Source organism: Glandiceps talaboti, chromosome 5 (genome assembly GCF_964340395.1).
Source record: "Glandiceps talaboti chromosome 5, keGlaTala1.1, whole genome shotgun sequence".
In the NCBI taxonomy this organism is placed as follows: domain Eukaryota; kingdom Metazoa; phylum Hemichordata; class Enteropneusta; family Spengelidae; genus Glandiceps; species Glandiceps talaboti.
The window spans coordinates 27516535-27534959 of record NC_135553.1 but is presented as its reverse complement, the minus strand read 5'-3'; the positions used below and the strand labels follow the sequence as shown (position 1 = coordinate 27534959).

The 18425-nt window shown below is 34.4% G+C and overlaps 1 protein-coding gene across 1 annotated transcript in view; it reads right to left on the bottom strand.

Moving 5' to 3' along the window:
• The window catches only part of LOC144435550 (voltage-dependent T-type calcium channel subunit alpha-1G-like), a 260713-nt gene that overhangs the window by 81273 nt on the left and 161015 nt on the right, over nucleotides 1–18425 (bottom strand). The window contains exons 17-18 of the mRNA XM_078124138.1: nucleotides 12517–12614; nucleotides 1299–1422 (exon numbers count right to left, since the gene is read on the bottom strand). Coding sequence (XP_077980264.1) covers nucleotides 1299–1422; nucleotides 12517–12614 — 222 coding nt within the window. The remainder of the gene's footprint in view (nucleotides 1–1298; nucleotides 1423–12516; nucleotides 12615–18425) is intronic.

Below are 18425 nucleotides of genomic sequence, written 5' to 3'. Positions count from 1 at the left end.
ACAATAGGGAACTGTCTCACACACATTACGGAGAGACGCATGTGCTGAATGTGTACAATGAGTCTGAATGTCTAAGACATTCTGATTAGTCAAGACACAGCACAAAGAATTACAGAAATTACTAGTCATGTGCTTTCTAAAGTAGATGCTGTATGCTACACTATATGTAGACTCTCTGCCAAGCAGCTTGAAATGATCACCTTCTATTCTTGTATTCTTTCTCTATCTGTTTTGTCTTCTTCTTCGAAGGCAGATAGTCACCTTTTAAATATCGCCACATACTTACAGATACAATAGGGAACTGTCTCACACACATTACGGAGAGACGCATGTGCTGAATGTGTACAATGAGTCTGAATGTCTAAGACATTCTGATTAGTCAAGACACAGCACAAAGAATTACAGAAATTACTAGTCATGTGCTTTCTAAAGTAGATGCTGTATGCTACACTATATGTAGACTTGATATCAATATTGATAACAAACACTAGCGAGCTAGCTTTGACACTTGACAGGTTAATTTGATTTGAGCGGGAGTAAAACAGGTAACACAAGATTAGATTTGTGTAGGTAAAATTGGATATATCTTGGAATAAATGTTCTTATTTACTCCAAATTTCAATTGGTCATAAGTTGTTGTAATTCTGAAAAACTGTCGGTTCGAATGGAAATCTATCTGTCTCAGACCAACGGACCAGCGTTAATTTCTAACACTGGCCAACAGTGATGTCATCCCATTCTCATCAAAGACATAAGGTGAACAAAGTTATGTACATAACGTGACAAACATTCACTGTAGTTAGTATTCTGTCACAAATTCAGGATGATGGCATACTGTTGTACGGTTCCCACTTATTGGACAACATATACTATATACTTTATGATAATGCAATCAACATGTTTTATGCCCATTATAATGATGATAATAATAATTACAGTAATTTTTAAAAATATTGCCAATGGTATTGTAGCACAACTGTACAGTTTTTAAAATTGTTTATTCATATGCTAGTCCATACTAACAATAGGTGTTCATTTGCTGAATGACTATCCAGTTGCCTATCCAACCATGTTGCTATCTTTGCAATATAAGCGATCATTTGGCTGTTGCTATGGGTGTGGTCATGTTGTTAGATATATTTGCATACATGAAAGTTACAAATATTATTTTTAAAACCAAACAGAATATTATAAAAGTGCTTCTATTCATCTCAGATTTTCAAAATGGTGGTATGTAAACAAAATGATTTATCAACAAAAGAATGATATTGATTAACAGTAACCATCTGACATCTTACCACACTGCCTTCTTGAACAGATGGTCTCTCCATTGCCAAGGTGATGCAGTTGAGGAAAATGATACCCAACACTGCATAATCAAACCATTTCTGGGCAATCAAGTTACTTAGCTTCTTCCTGAACCTGTCAACATAAATAATGTATTTGCTTAATATACAGAAGGCAAAGTAGGAACAGTTTTAGTAGTTAGACAGGGTGAACTTACAATATTGTAGTGTTAGATTAGGTACAGGGTTAATACAAGGTCAAAAATCACCATGCAGTAAAGAAAAAAATACAGAATAGTTCCACTGAAAGAAGAAAATTCTAACATCACAATTATGAGGACAAAATGTAAAAAGATTTCAAAAATGTCAAAAAACTTTGTTTTGCATTAAATTAAAAGCCATGCAAATTATGATGGGGAAGATCACTGTCGTTTTCAAAAAAAGTTAGTTTCACTCAAAGTTTTGAGAATCTACTCACCCGAAAAAAAGGAATAGTGAGTGTAAAGATAGATTGGTCAAAACATTATGAAAAAAAAGGAAAAATGAAGAAAAGTGAAGAATGTGATGACTCTAAGAATACACAAGCCTTCAATGTATGTTTTATGGAAAACGTATTGTGCAAATCTGAATGGTGTCTCGAGATTCAAAACTTTATAATTTATTGACTAATTTGCTATTTGACATTGAATATGGAGATCAAAAGCACAAAGGTCAAGAAATGAAAAAGACATGTAGTCTTTGTTTATTCAACTTCATGAGTTAACATAGAAAGAAAAATTTTGGTCATTTCACCTTGAAAATGTTTGTCAAGGTCATATGGTCAATGTCTCATTAGAAAGTTCATTATTGATAATGTGAGGGTAGACACTTGAATGGTGTCCATTGGTATCAAACTTTTGTTGATAACAGCTAGGCAAAATGTGCTTGTTTATCACAAACATACAGCAATTTTGCTATTCAGGTCAAGGTTGTGAAATTAAGTGAAGTGCATATGTCTCACATAGTAAAAATAAAACATGATTAAAATATCATCACTTGAAATATTTTATTCAAAAAGCTATGTAGATAATCCAAATTTGTCTATTAGACCTTGAAAAAGACTGAAGGTCAAAGGTCAGGGTCTGATGATATGGGTGTAGGCACTTGAACATTTATATAATACCTCCAAAGTTATGATGCATATTGTGAAATTCAACAACAAATATGGCTGCCATTTGGCCATATTTGATTTGGTCATAAACAAATAAGTGATGTGCATGTCTCACATAGTATGTTACCTTTATGCCAGGTTTGGTTGAAATTGTTTGGTGCATTCCAGAGATATGAGTGTAAACAGACAAAAACAAATATGGCTGCCATTTGGCCATATTTGATTCGGTTGTAAAACAAACTCTCGTGCATATGTCTCACATAGTATGCTATCTTTGTGTGAGGTTTGGTTGAAATCAGTTGGTGCATGCCAGAGATATGAGGGTGACCACACGGACAGATGGATGAAACCCAACGTGTAAGTCCCCACTGGGCAGTGCCCGTTCAAGACTAAAAATATCAAAGTTGTCCACTTCATTACAGCTAAAAAATGTAGGAAAATGTAACTGAAAAATGACAAAATAACATTGTTTGAAGATATGTGCATGATGGGAGGTGTTGAGGTCAAAGGTCAGATAGGTATGTTAAAAGTGACCTTAATTGTTGACAGATTTGGGAGTGGATATGAAATTGATTTTTAAGTCACATTTGATGAATTTGGGTCACAAAGTGAATTATTTAAGTATTGAATTATTAAGATATGACTAAAGCCAACAGAACCTCAACATTGTTGTCAACACAACCTGTTTCATATTATTTGCCCCCACACAAAAGTTTCTTTTAAACATTTCAACCCTTTGATTTCATTCATATTGAACTATTTGAAATTCAAAGTATGCAAATCACCCCAATTTATATGCAGGAAACGTAGTGTGTAAATATGATTTTAATGCATACTGATTTAATTGCACTTTTTTGAAGAACAACAAATTAAAAATAACACCAACAGCATTATAGCACAACTGTATTTGGCTGTTGCTACATGTATGGGCATGGTCTTGCTGCTTTGTATATGGTTTTTGGTTACATTTTTTTTTAATCATTATTCACTTACCTACCCTTCCCAGGTTTCACCTTTGCAATATATATCATCATTTGGCTGTTGCTATGGGATTGGTCTTGTTGCTAGGCATATTTGCATACATTTTAATATCTTTATTCACTTACATACCCATCCCTGTTCTTATCTTTGTCATATGCATAATCATTTCACCGTTGCTAAAGGCATGGTCATGGTTGCTAGGGCCAGTTGTGTCAAAATGGTTTGAAAAATAACTGCAGATAAACATCTCCAGAAACATTCCCACCAAGTTTCAGCCCCATTCACCATGTAGTTTTGAAGATTTAAGTTTTTGATCAAAATTGAGATTTTTAGACTTAATTTGCATATCGCCAATTATGGAATCATCATGTTGTACATACAATCCTTCATCCATACATCCCTAGATGCATCCCCAGTAAAATTCAGCCCAATCTATTCAGTAGTTTTGGAATTATAGAATTTTGCCAAAAAAGGACACATTTTTATACCTGAAGCCCAATCTGCTGACAGAATGGTTTTGGAATTATAGATTTTAAACCAAAAAGATACATTCTTAGCCCTAATTTGCCTATCACTAAATTGGATCATGTCATAATTACAATTGTGAGGACTTTCTTTCTGACATGAACAATATTTCCTGGCAGGCTGTATTTGATTTTACAAGGTTATTTCGAAACATGCCCCAATTAAGCTGATTAAAGCTAAAAGTGCTTCGATCAGTAAACCCTGGCTATCAAAAGGTCTACTAAAGTCTACCAGAACTAAACAGAGATTATTCTCGAAACTAAAAAACTTTCCCAACAATGTCGAAATCAGAAATAAGTACAAACAATACTGCAACTTTTTCACCAAGCTACTTAAGTCGGCAAAGAAAAGATACTATTATATCAAATTACAGTCTGCCAATGGGAATACAAATCACACATGGAAAACAATCAACGAAATCTTAAACACAAATAGCAAAAAAATGACTGCACCAAGACAAATAAGAGATCCAGACATTACAGACAAACGGAAAAAATGATATTGCTGAGAAATTCAATGAATTCTTCACTGAAAAAGGACCTAAACTCGAATTAAAAATTAACATCCTCTGTAAATTTCAATGACTATCTGCAAGATAACTATCCACATAATCTCTTTTTCCGCCCCGTTGTAGAAAGTGATTTGGTTGAGAAAATCAAAAGTATGGATCCTCCTAAAGCTATGGGTTACGACAATATCCATCTCAAACTAATTATCAACGCTGTTCACATTATCTCCCATCCACTAACACACATTATCAACTGCTCTCTTTCTCTTGGTATTTTCCCTGATCCCCTTAAGTTTGCCCAAATATCCCCTATTTATAAAAAAGGATCAGCCCCTAGATGTTAGTAATTACAGACCAATTTCGATTCTACCTGCACTCAGCAAAATATTTGAATCTGTTGTAAATGAACAATTAGTTAAGTTTCTCGATAATTACAATATACATTTGAACACACAGTATGGTTTCAGAAAGAAGTTTAGTACAAAACTCGCCCTTGCAGACCTAATCTCAGATATCACAGACAAAATATAATCTTGTGTCAGTCTATGTAGTTCCTGTCAATATAATCTCTATATCAGTCTATGTAGTTCCTGTCAATGTAATCTCTGTGTCAGTCTATGTAGTTCCTGTCAATATAATCTCTATATCAGTCTATGTAGTTCATGTCAATATAATCTCTATATCAGTCTATGTAGTTCCTGTCAATATAATCTCTATATCAGTCTATGTAGTTCCTGTCAATGTAATCTCTGTGTCAGTCTATGTAGTTCCTGTCAATATAATCTCTATATCAGTCTATGTAGTTCATGTCAATATAATCTCTATATCAGTCTATGTAGTTCCTGTCAATATAATCTCTATGTCAGTCTATGTAGTTCCTGTCAATGTAATCTCTATATCAGTCTATGTAGTTCCTGTCAATATAATCTCTATATCAGTCTATGTAGTTCCTGTCAATATAATCTCTATATCAGTCTATGTAGTTCCTGTCAATATAATCTCTGTGTCAGTCTATGTAGTTCCTGTCAATGTAATCTCTATATCAGTCTATGTAGTTCCTGTCAATATAATCTCTATATCAGTCTATGTAGTTCCTGTCAATGTAATCTCTATATCAGTATATGTAGTTCCTGTCAATATAATCTCTGTGTCAGTCTATGTAGTTCCTGTCAATATAATCTCTATATCAGTCTATGTAGTTCCTGTCAATATAATCTCTATATCAGTCTATGTAGTTCCTGTCAATATAATCTCTATATCAGTCTATGTAGTTCCTGTCAATGTAATCTCTATATCAGTCTATGTAGTTCCTGTCAATATAATCTCTATATCAGTATATGTAGTCCCTGTCAATATAATCTCTGTGTCAGTCTATGTAGTTCCTGTCAATATAATCTCTATATCAGTCTATGTAGTTCCTGTCAATATAATCTCTATATCAGTATATGTAGTTCCTGTCAATATAATCTCTGTGTCAGTCTATGTAGTTCCTGTCAATATAATCTCTATATCAGTCTATGTAGTTCCTGTCAATATAATCTCTATATCAGTATATGTAGTTCCTGTCAATATAATCTCTATATCAGTCTATGTAGTTCCTGTCAATATAATCTCTATGTCAGTCTATGTAGTTCCTGTCAATATAATCTCTATATCAGTCTATGTAGTTCCTGTCAATATAATCTCTATGTCAGTCTATGTAGTTCCTGTCAATATAATCTCTATATCAGTCTATGTAGTTCCTGTCAATGTAATCTCTATGTCAGTCTATGTAGTTCCTGTCAATGTAATCTCTATGTCAGTCTATGTAGTTCCTGTCAATATAATCTCTATATCAGTCTATGTAGTTCCTGTCAATATAATCTCTATATCAGTCTATGTAGTTCCTGTCAATATAATCTCTATATCAGTCTATGTAGTTCCTGTCAATATAATCTCTATATCAGTCTATGTAGTTCCTGTCAATATAATCTCTATATCAGTCTATGTAGTTCCTGTCAATATAATCTCTATGTCAGTCTATGTAGTTCCTGTCAATATAATCTCTATATCAGTCTATGTAGTTCCTGTCAATATAATCTCTATATCAGTCTATGTAGTTCCTGTCAATATAATCTCTATATCAGTCTATGTAGTTCCTGTCAATATAATCTCTATGTCAGTCTATGTAGTTCCTGTCAATATAATCTCTATATCAGTCTATGTAGTTCCTGTCAATATAATCTCTATGTCAGTCTATGTAGTTCCTGTCAATATAATCTCTATATCAGTCTATGTAGTTCCTGTCAATATAATCTCTATATCAGTCTATGTAGTTCCTGTCAATGTAATCTCTATGTCAGTCTATGTAGTTCCTGTCAATGTAATCTCTATATCAGTCTATGTAGTTCCTGTCAATATAATCTCTATATCAGTCTATGTAGTTCATGTCAATGTAATCTCTGTCAGTCTATGTAGTTCCTGTCAATGTAATCTCTATGTCAGTCTATGTAGTTCCTGTCAATATAATCTCTATATCAGTCTATGTAGTTCCTGTCAATATAATCTCTATGTCAGTCTATGTAGTTCCTGTCAATATAATCTCTATGTCAGTCTATGTAGTTCCTGTCAATATAATCTCTATATCAGTCTATGTAGTTCATGTCAATGTAATCTCTATGTCAGTCTATGTAGTTCCTGTCAATATAATCTCTATATCAGTCTATGTAGTTCCTGTCAATATAATCTCTATATCAGTCTATGTAGTTCCTGTCAATATAATCTCTATATCAGTCTATGTAGTTCCTGTCAATATAATCTCTATATCAGTCTATGTAGTTCCTGTCAATATAATCTCTATATCAGTCTATGTAGTTCCTGTCAATGTAATCTCTGTATCAGTCTATGTAGTTCCTGTCAATATAATCTCTATATCAGTCTATGTAGTTCCTGTCAATATAATTGCGTGATTATGAATAACATTCATAGTCTGAGTTAATGAGCACTGAGGCATGGACCATCTACTTCCTGCATAATGCTACCTTGTCTTTTGTCTCACCCTGCCCCTTATCTTTCCACCACTTCCTGTGTATTTGCCAAGCTTCCCTGACCTCTGACTTTTGTATATCACCTTAATCCCTACTTTGTCCATGCTGTCCTTTCATTGGTCAAGCCACCTTGACCTCTGGCTTTCGCTCGTACCTTATCTCCCCTTTGTCCCTCACTTCACTGTTTGCTTCAGCACAGTATACATCGTTTTCCGCTTTCTTGTCTGTGTCGATTGTTGCGCATTAATCTCTATATCAGTCCATGTAGTTCCTGTCAATGTAATCTCTATATCAGTCTATGTAGTTCCTGTCAATGTAATCTCTATATCAGTCTATGTAGTTCCTGTCAATGTAATCTCTATATCAGTCTATGTAGTTCCTGTCAATGTAATCTCTATATCAGTCTATGTAGTTCCTGTCAATATAATCTTGTGTCAGTCTATGTAGTTCCTGTGAATATAATCTCTATGTCAGTCTATGTAGTTCCTGTCAATATAATCTCTATATCAGTCTATGTAGTTCCTGTCAATATAATCTCTATGTCAGTCTATGTAGTTCCTGTCAATATAATCTCTATATCAGTCTATGTAGTTCCTGTCAATATAATCTCTATATCAGTCTATGTAGTTCATGTCAATGTAATCTCTATGTCAGTCTATGTAGTTCCTGTCAATATAATCTCTATATCAGTCTATGTAGTTCCTGTCAATATAATCTCTATATCAGTCTATGTAGTTCCTGTCAATATAATCTCTATATCAGTCTATGTAGTTCCTGTCAATATAATCTCTATATCAGTCTATGTAGTTCCTGTCAATATAATCTCTATATCAGTCTATGTAGTTCCTGTCAATATAATCTCTATATCAGTCTATGTAGTTCCTGTCAATATAATCTCTATATCAGTCTATGTAGTTCCTGTCAATATAATCTCTATATCAGTCTATGTAGTTCCTGTCAATATAATCTCTATATCAGTCTATGTAGTTCCTGTCAATATAATGTCTATGTCAGTCTATGTAGTTCATGTCAATATAATCTCTATATCAGTCAATGTAGTTCCTGTCAATGTAATCTCTATGTCAGTCTATGTAGTTCCTGTCAATATAATCTCTATATCAGTCTATGTAGTTCCTGTCAATATAATCTCTATGTCAGTCTATGTAGTTCCTGTCAATATAATCTCTATGTCAGTCTATGTAGTTCCTGTCAATGTAATCTCTATATCAGTCTATGTAGTTCCTGTCAATATAATCTCTATGTCAGTCTATGTAGTTCCTGTCAATATAATCTCTATATCAGTCTATGTAGTTCCTGTCAATATAATCTCTATATCAGTATATGTAGTTCCTGTCAATATAATCTCTGTGTCAGTCTATGTAGTTCCTGTCAATATAATCTCTATATCAGTCTATGTAGTTCCTGTCAATATAATCTCTATATCAGTCTATGTAGTTCCTGTCAATATAATCTCTAAATCAGTCTATGTAGTTCCTGTCAATGTAATCTCTATGTCAGTCTATGTAGTTCCTGACAATATAATCTCTATATCAGTCTATGTAGTTCCTGTCAATGTAATCTCTATGTCAGTCTATGTAGTTCCTGTCAATATAATCTCTATATCAGTCTATGTAGTTCCTGTCAATGTAATCTCTATGTCAGTCTATGTAGTTCCTGTCAATATAATCTCTATATCAGTCTATGTAGTTCCTGTCAATATAATCTCTATGTCAGTCTATGTAGTTCCTGTCAATATAATCTCTATATCAGTATATGTAGTCCCTGTCAATATAATCTCTATATCAGTCTATGTAGTTCCTGTCAATATAATCTCTATATCAGTCTATGTAGTTCCTGTCAATATAATCTCTATATCAGTCTATGTAGTTCCTGTCAATATAATCTCTATATCAGTCTATGTAGTTCCTGTCAATGTAATCTCTATATCAGTCTATGTAGTTCTTGTCAATGTAATCTCTATGTCAGTCTATGTAGTTCCTGTCAATATAATCTCTATATCAGTCTATGTAGTTCCTGTCAATATAATCTCTATATCAGTCTATGTAGTTCCTGTCAATGTAATCTCTATGTCAGTCTATGTAGTTCCTGTCAATGTAATCTCTATGTCAGTCTATGTAGTTCCTGTCAATATAATCTCTATATCAGTCTATGTAGTTCCTGTCAATATAATCTCTATGTCAGTCTATGTAGTTCCTGTCAATATAATCTCTATATCAGTATATGTAGTCCCTGTCAATATAATCTCTATATCAGTCTATGTAGTTCCTGTCAATATAATCTCTATATCAGTATATGTAGTTCCTGTCAATATAATCTCTATATCAGTCTATGTAGTTCCTGTCAATATAATCTCTATATCAGTCTATGTAGTTCCTGTCAATATAATCTCTATATCAGTCTATGTAGTTCCTGTCAATGTAATCTCTATATCAGTCTATGTAGTTCCTGTCAATATAATCTCTATATCAGTCTATGTAGTTCCTGTCAATGTAATCTCTATATCAGTCTATGTAGTTCCTGTCAATATAATCTCTATATCAGTCTATGTAGTTCCTGTCAATATAATCTCTATATCAGTCTATGTAGTTCCTGTCAATATAATCTCTATATCAGTCTATGTAGTTCCTGTCAATATAATCTCTATATCAGTCTATGTAGTTCCTGTCAATATAATCTCTGTGTCAGTCTATGTAGTTCCTGTCAATATAATCTCTACATCAGTCTATGTAGTTCCTGTCAATATAATCTCTATGTCAGTCTATGTAGTTCCTGTCAATGTAATCTCTATATCAGTCTATGTAGTTCCTGTCAATGTAATCTCTATATCAGTCTATCTAGTTCCTGTCAATATAATCTCTATATCAGTCTATGTAGTTCCTGTCAATGTAATCTCTATATCAGTCTATGTAGTTCCTGTCAATGTAATCTCTATATCAGTCTATGTAGTTCCTGTCAATATAATCTCTATGTCAGTCTATGTAGTTCCTGTCAATGTAATCTCTATGTCAGTCTATGTAGTTCCTGTCAATGTAATCTCTATGTCAGTCTATGTAGTTCCTGTCAATATAATCTTGTGTCAGTCTATGTAGTTCCTGTCAATATAATCTCTATATCAGTCTATGTAGTTCCTGTCAATATAATCTCTATATCAGTCTATGTAGTTCCTGTCAATATAATCTCTATATCAGTCTATGTAGTTCCTGTCAATATAATCTCTATGTCAGTCTATGTAGTTCCTGTCAATGTAATCTCTATATCAGTCTATGTAGTTCCTGTCAATATAATCTCTATATCAGTCTATGTAGTTCCTGTCAATATAATCTTGTGTCAGTCTATGTAGTTCCTGTCAATATAATCTCTATATCAGTCTATGTAGTTCCTGTCAATGTAATCTCTATGTCAGTCTATGTAGTTCCTGTCAATGTAATCTCTATATCAGTCTATGTAGTTCCTGTCAATATAATCTCTATATCAGTCTATGTAGTTCATGTCAATATAATCTCTATGTCAGTCTATGTAGTTCCTGTCAATATAATCTCTATGTCAGTCTATGTAGTTCCTGTCAATATAATCTCTATGTCAGTCTATGTAGTTCATGTCAATATAATCTCTATATCAGTCTATGTAGTTCCTGTCAATGTTCAATCTGTGTCTATGTAGTTCCTGTCAATGCAAAGGAAATTCATACTTTTGATGACAAATGAAGTAATAATAACTAAATAAATGTTATATAATAATAATAATTTTAATAAAAGTTTATTTGAAAATTAACCACCCTACCTGGGGTAATTTGTTATGCTGAGTTCAAAAAAGGGGGTCATTTTATGAACCTATGTTGCCATGGTAACCAAAATCACCATAATATGTTAATCATTTTTCATGATTTGACATAAAAAATTGATAAAAAATATAATTTAGTGAAAAAATGTCCTTGTTTTAGGCAAGTATGAGTTAGTGCTACCTGGTGTAAAATAAATTGTATAAAATTGGATGATGGTAATGTATGGTAGACGTGAACATTATGTTTTCATTATCATACACATACATCTCACAAATAACATTATAAATCTGATAAATATCTTTTTATTTGCACATTGACCCCACTATAAATGGTAGTTTGTCATGCTGAGTTCATTTTTAATGAACATCAGTTGCCATGGTAACCAAAATAACCATATTATGTGGATTTTTGAAAAATTGGACATAAAACACTTTTAAAAATTAACAGTTAGGAAAAATCATCATTGCTGTTGCCATGTACCAGTTGGTGATATCTGTTGTAACAAACTCATGATTTTTGAAATTATCTGTATCAAACTTAAGCAATTCTAAAACTCTAAAATAGCCAGAATAAATTGTAAATACCTAAAATACCAGCAGTCCTGAGAACTTGATCTATGCAACTAGGTTCAGTCTTTTATCACAAAATCTTCAAAGTAAGTGTACACGTACATTTGATTACAAGTTGACATTATCGGTGACTACTGAACATTGTCTATACTGGGATAATTTGCATATCACTGAAGCGATCATCATGTCATGAACAATTCTTAATCTATCAGACACCCTTAAGAATATTCCAACCAAATTTCAGACCGATCTGCTGAATAGTTTTGGAGTTTATGTTTTTTGACCAAAAATCACATTTTTTTACCCAAATCCCACAGCGGTGGTAAGATCATTTTCATTTGAACAATTTCCCAACTACACACCAAAGGTAATACAACCACCAAGTATCACGGCAATCGGTCCAGTGATTTTTGACTTTAAGTTGTTTACACACACACACACACACACACACACACACACACACACACACACACACACACACACACACCCAGACAGACAGACAGACAGACAGACAGACAGACAAACAGACACTTTGCCATGCCTATAGTACTACTGAATCTTATCAGTTCAGTTATGCTGAAAAGGTAAAGCAAATATCTGAAATTTGAATATTAATGGCCATAACTACTGTCTTTAGCTTTAACCAAGAACACCAAGTGAACACATTACCTGTTTTGTGGTGAAATCAAGTACAGGGAATACTCCGATCTTGTCTTGAAGCAGCCCTTGGGTTCAGGACAATGCTTGAATAGGATATCAGGACATTCCTATAACAGTAACCATGACAACATTTATATGACATTTTCCTGTAACATTTACAAATATTATAGTATTCATAAAAGAATTAGTAGAAGAGTGCATTTAATGATACCTCAGGAGGTAAAGTGTGTGTAATACATAGTTGACATTGCTACTGACAACCCTAACACTGACATTGCTACTGACAGCCCTAACACTGACGTTGCTACTGACAGCCCTAACACTGACATTGCTACTGACAGCCCTAACACTGACATTGCTACTGACAGCCCTAACACTGACATTGCTACTGACAGCCCTAACACTGACATTGCTACTGACAACCCTAACACTGACATTGCTACTGACAACCCTAACACTGACATTGCTACTGACAGCCCTAACACTGACATTGCTACTGACAACCCTAACACTGACATTGCTACTGCCAGCCCTAACACTGACATTGCTACTGACAGCCCTAACACTGACATTGCTACTGACAGCCCTAACACTGACATTGCTACTGACAACCCTAACACTGACATTGGTACTGACAGCCCTAACACTGACATTGCTACTGACAACCCTAACACTGACATTGCTACTGACAGCCCTAACACTGACATTGCTACTGACAACCCTAACACTGACATTGCTACTGACAGCCCTAACACTGACATTGCTACTGACAACCCTAACACTGACATTGCGACTGACAGCCCTAACACTGACATTGCTACTGACAGCCCTAACACTGACATTGCTACTGACAGCCCTAACACTGACATTGCTACTGACAGCCCTAACACTGACATTGGTACTGACAACCCTAACACTGACATTGCTACTGACAGCCCTAACACTGACATTGGTACTGACAGCCCTAACACTGACATTGGTACTGACAACCCTAACACTGACATTGCTACTGACAGCCCTAACACTGACATTGCTACTGACAACCCTAACACTGACATTGCTACTGACAGCCCTAACACTGACATTGCTACTGACAGCCCTAACACTGACATTGCTACTGACAACCCTAACACTGACATTGCTACTGACAGCCCTAACACTGACATTGCTACTGACAACCCTAACACTGACATTGCTACTGACAACCCTAACACTGACATTGCTACTGACAGCCCTACACGTAATACTACTCACTCTAGCTCTTAATAATGTATCAGTAATGTTAACTTGAAGATACATCCAATCTCAAATTCTCATTCATATCTTGAGGTTTCCCAATTTCAGCTAAAATAATCTGTTTTTATTCTTACTTTCTTTGTGGAACATTTTGTTGAGATAGAGTAAAATACTTTTGGACAAAACCCTTGGCTTCTTTACATGTGACAAAGACAGAAATTGCAATTTAGACTTTGTTTGGCACAAAAACTGTTGACCTAGAAATACCAGCAATGTTAACCATATACATTTTGTATACAAAGTGCAGTGGGGAATACAAAGCTCTCTGCAAAACAAGGCCTTTGTTATTTACATTAAGATGTCTTTGCTTTTGTGAACAATTTTGATGACATTCAGAATACTGACCACTTTATTTGTACCTACTCCTTTCGTTGTGGCATATACAGTAGGTAGACATACTATTAACTTGTTTTGACAGTGATGGAGTGAAATTTTTCAGGAGTTTCATCGTCATTAGTGTAACCTGAAGTTATGCTATAACAATTAAGTGTGACATGTTTCCATACAATGGTACAATTTTTTCAACAAACCATGTTTTACAGATTGCTGTGCTTCTGTCGTCTTAGAACAAACAATGTAAGAAAATAATGGTGTCCCTGTGTTTTAACAAAGAGTGCTATTTTATGTACATGCACAAATGTAGCCAAGCTAGGCCTTCAGATAAAAACTACCCTTTTACATCACACTGTATCTGCTAAATACAAGAAATGTAAGTCAAGTAACACAACATTTCAAAATCAGAAAAGAGATAGTGTTTACTCACACACAGTAGACATAAGTAGTGTGTGAATGACATGAAAGTTAGTATTTATCATAACATATACATGTAGTCCTGCGATCACAAGTTTTACCACAAAACAGTGACTTTTATTGTTGACAATGTAAATGACATGCATAAAATGATAACCCTGTGTCTAAAGTGAATTTTATATATGAAATCAAATTTGTTATTTAATTTTATTTAAACATTTGATAACAATATATACACTATTTTTCCATTTGGATTTTTCTGGATATATAATTTGGAAGCCTACATTTTCATTTGGCAAATGTTGCAAAATTGATAATTAAAAATACCGTCAATAGCGTTGTAGCACAACTGTACAGTTTTTAAAAATGCTTATCCATATGGTAGTCCATGCTAACAAGAAGTGTTAATTTGTTGAATGACTATCCAGTTGCCTATCCAACCATGTTGCTATCTTTACGATATATGCTATCATTTGGCTGTTGCTATGGGCATGGTCATGTTGTTAGATATATTTGCATACATTTGTGTATGTTTTTGTTCCCTTGTGTATGAATTCCTGATATCATCTTTGCAATATACGCGATCATTTGGCTGTTGCTATGGGTGTTGTCTTGTTGCTAGGCATATTTACATTACATTTTTTGAATGTTTACTCAATTGTCTATTAATCCCCGTTGTTATCTTTGCAATATATGTGATCATTTGGCTGTTGCTATGGGTGTGGTCTTGTTGCTAGGCACATTTGCATACATTTTTTGAATGTTTATTCATTAGTCTTTCTATTCCTGTTATCTTTGCAATATACGTGATTATTTGGCTGTTGCTATGGGCGTGGTCTTGTTGCTATGCAACTTTACATACATTTTTTGAATGTTTATTCAATTGTCTATTAATCCCTGTTATCTTTGTGAAATACACGACCGTTTGGCTGTTGCTATGGGCGTGGTCATGGTTGCTAGGGTATTTGCATACATTTTTTGAATGTTTACTCATTTGCCTACCAGATGATGTTGTTATTTGACCAAAATATACTGCCATTTGGTTGTTGCTAAGGGCGTGGGTCATGGTCGCTAGGGCCAATTTTCTCAAAATGTTTTGAAGAAAATCTGCAGAATAACACTTTCAGAAACATCTCACCAAGTTTCAGATTCACTGACCCAGTACTTTTTGAGATATAAGTTTTTGACCAAAAATGAACATTTTTACACCTAATTTGCATATCACTCATGGAATCATTGTATGCTTAATATTTCTTCATCCATACATCCCTAGATGCATTCCCATTAAATTTCAGCCCAATCTGCTCAGTAGTTTTGGAATTATAGATTTTTGACCAAAAAGACACATTTTTAGCCCTAATTTGCATATCACTGATGGAATCATCATGTCATGAACAAATGTTACTTTACACCCCCGTAACAATGTTCCCACCAAATTTTGCACCAATCTGCCCAGTAGTTTCTGAGTATAAGTTTTTTGTCCAAAAAGCACATTTTTTGACCCAAATCACACATCTGTGATGCGATCATTTTGATTTGAACAATTTCCCAACTAGACACCCAAGGTAATGGACCCACCAAATATCATGGCAATCGGTTCAGCGGTTTTTGACTTTAAGTTGTTTACACACACACACACACACACACACACACACACACACACACACACACACACACACACACACACACACACACACACACACACAGACAGACAGATGCCGGGCGATCCCTATAGCACTACTGAACCTCAGTTCAGTTGTGCTAAAAACTCAGTCAAAGTAAAAGTATGTATTTTGATTTCTAATTACAATGATATGTTACATACAAATATTTCTATATCCTACAAGTGGCAGGTTAAGTATTTATGCATAACATTTACATAAAGTAACAGATTAGCCAATAAGCTGAAAAGGAATTACGGTCAATGTAATGGGTTCTTGAACATCAATATTGAATCAATTTAGATATGATTTCAAGTGGTGATGTTTTGACCTTAGGACCAATTCAAAGAAATTTTCATAGTCGTACTGCCAAACTCTCGCCAAAAGTGGGTTAGTTTTAAATTTTGTTCTAACTGTGATGGGTTCTTTTGTAAGTTCATGTCCATAGTCCTGTCAAAAGTCCATCACTTTGTGACCATCATTTCCTTGGCAAATAATAGCTGCACAAGTTTAATATTGTTGGTATTACAGAAGAACTCACCAATTCAATGCAAGATGACAGATGCAAGCAGATGAAAATTATGATCATTCATGAAAAATGAAAAAAAAAAATGAATAAAAAAGCTGCAATTAATAACACAATGACAGAAAGCAGAAACACCAGACAGGCTTCATGTCAGAAGAACACAGACGCCCAATAAAAAATAGCACCAATGGCTAAATTGTAGCACAACTGGACATTTAAAAAAATGTTTATCAACATGCTGATCCATACTAGGTATAGGTGTTCATTTGCTGAATGATTATCCAGTTGCCCATCCAGCCCTGTTGTTATCTCTGCAAAATACATGATCATTTGGTTGTTGCTATAGGTGTGGTCATGTTGCTAGACATATTTGCATACATTTTTTGAATGTTTGTTCACTTGTCTATGAATACCTGATGTTATCTTTGTGATATACATGATCACATGGCTGTTGCTAAGGGCATGGTCTTGTTGCTAGACATACACTGTATTTGTATATATCTTTAGAATGTTTATTCATTTATCTATTAATAGTGTTGGTTTTTATATAGCGCTTTCATACCACCTAGTTTCTTTATCATGATTTGTCTCTGTGTTAACACCTTTCTTGATTTAGAGGCAAGTTCATTTTTGGCAGGTGACCATGACAAACATAAGGACAACAAAAGTCCAAGAAAGTTGTAGTGCTCGACACACTCAATTTTATAGACCAAATAGAACCACTTTTCTGTACTTTAGATAATGCCACCATTTCTGAAAACTAAAATTTTAGTTTTATCCAAATTAACAGTCATACACCAGTGCTTACAAAAAAGTTCAAGCTGACATTGTAATGCAATTGGTAGATCGGCGCTATCACTAACATCATCTGCGTACATTAATAGATGATGCTGTTATTTTAGCAAAATATCCTAGCATTTGGTTGTTGACCACATGGTTGCTAGGGCCAATTGTGTCAAAATCTGCAGAATAACACTTCTAGAAACATCTCACCAAATTTCAAGTATATTGACCAAGTTTTTGATCAAAAGTCACATTTGTACACCTAATTTGCATGTCACTGATGAGATCATTATATGCTTCTTCATCTACACACCCCCAAATGCATCCCCATTAAATTTCAGCCCAATCTGTTCAGTAGTTTTGGAATTAAAGATTTTTCACCAAAGAGACCTAATTTGCATATCACTGATGGGATCATCATGTCGTGAACAAATCCTAACCTATCCACCCCTACACATGCTCCCACCAAATTTCAGACCAATCTGCACAGTAGTTTTTGAGTTTAAGATTTTTGACCACAAATCACACACCAGTGGTAAGATCATTTTGATTGGAACAATTTCCCAACTAGACACCCAAGGTAATATACCCACCAAATATCATGGCAATCAGTCTGGCAGTTTTTGACTTTAAGTTGTTTACACACACACACACACACACACACACACACACACACACACACACACACACACACACACACACACACAAATCCAAAAAAACAGACAGACACTTTGCCTTGCCTATAGCACTACTGAACCTTATCAGTTCAGTTGTGCTAAAAATGATTCACAATAAATACTGCAGAATTGCAGTTTCTCATGAAAATTTCATGAAAATGGATTGTAGAAGGCTTAGCATATGGCACAATATGACCTATACAATAGGAAGTACAGCAGTAATAG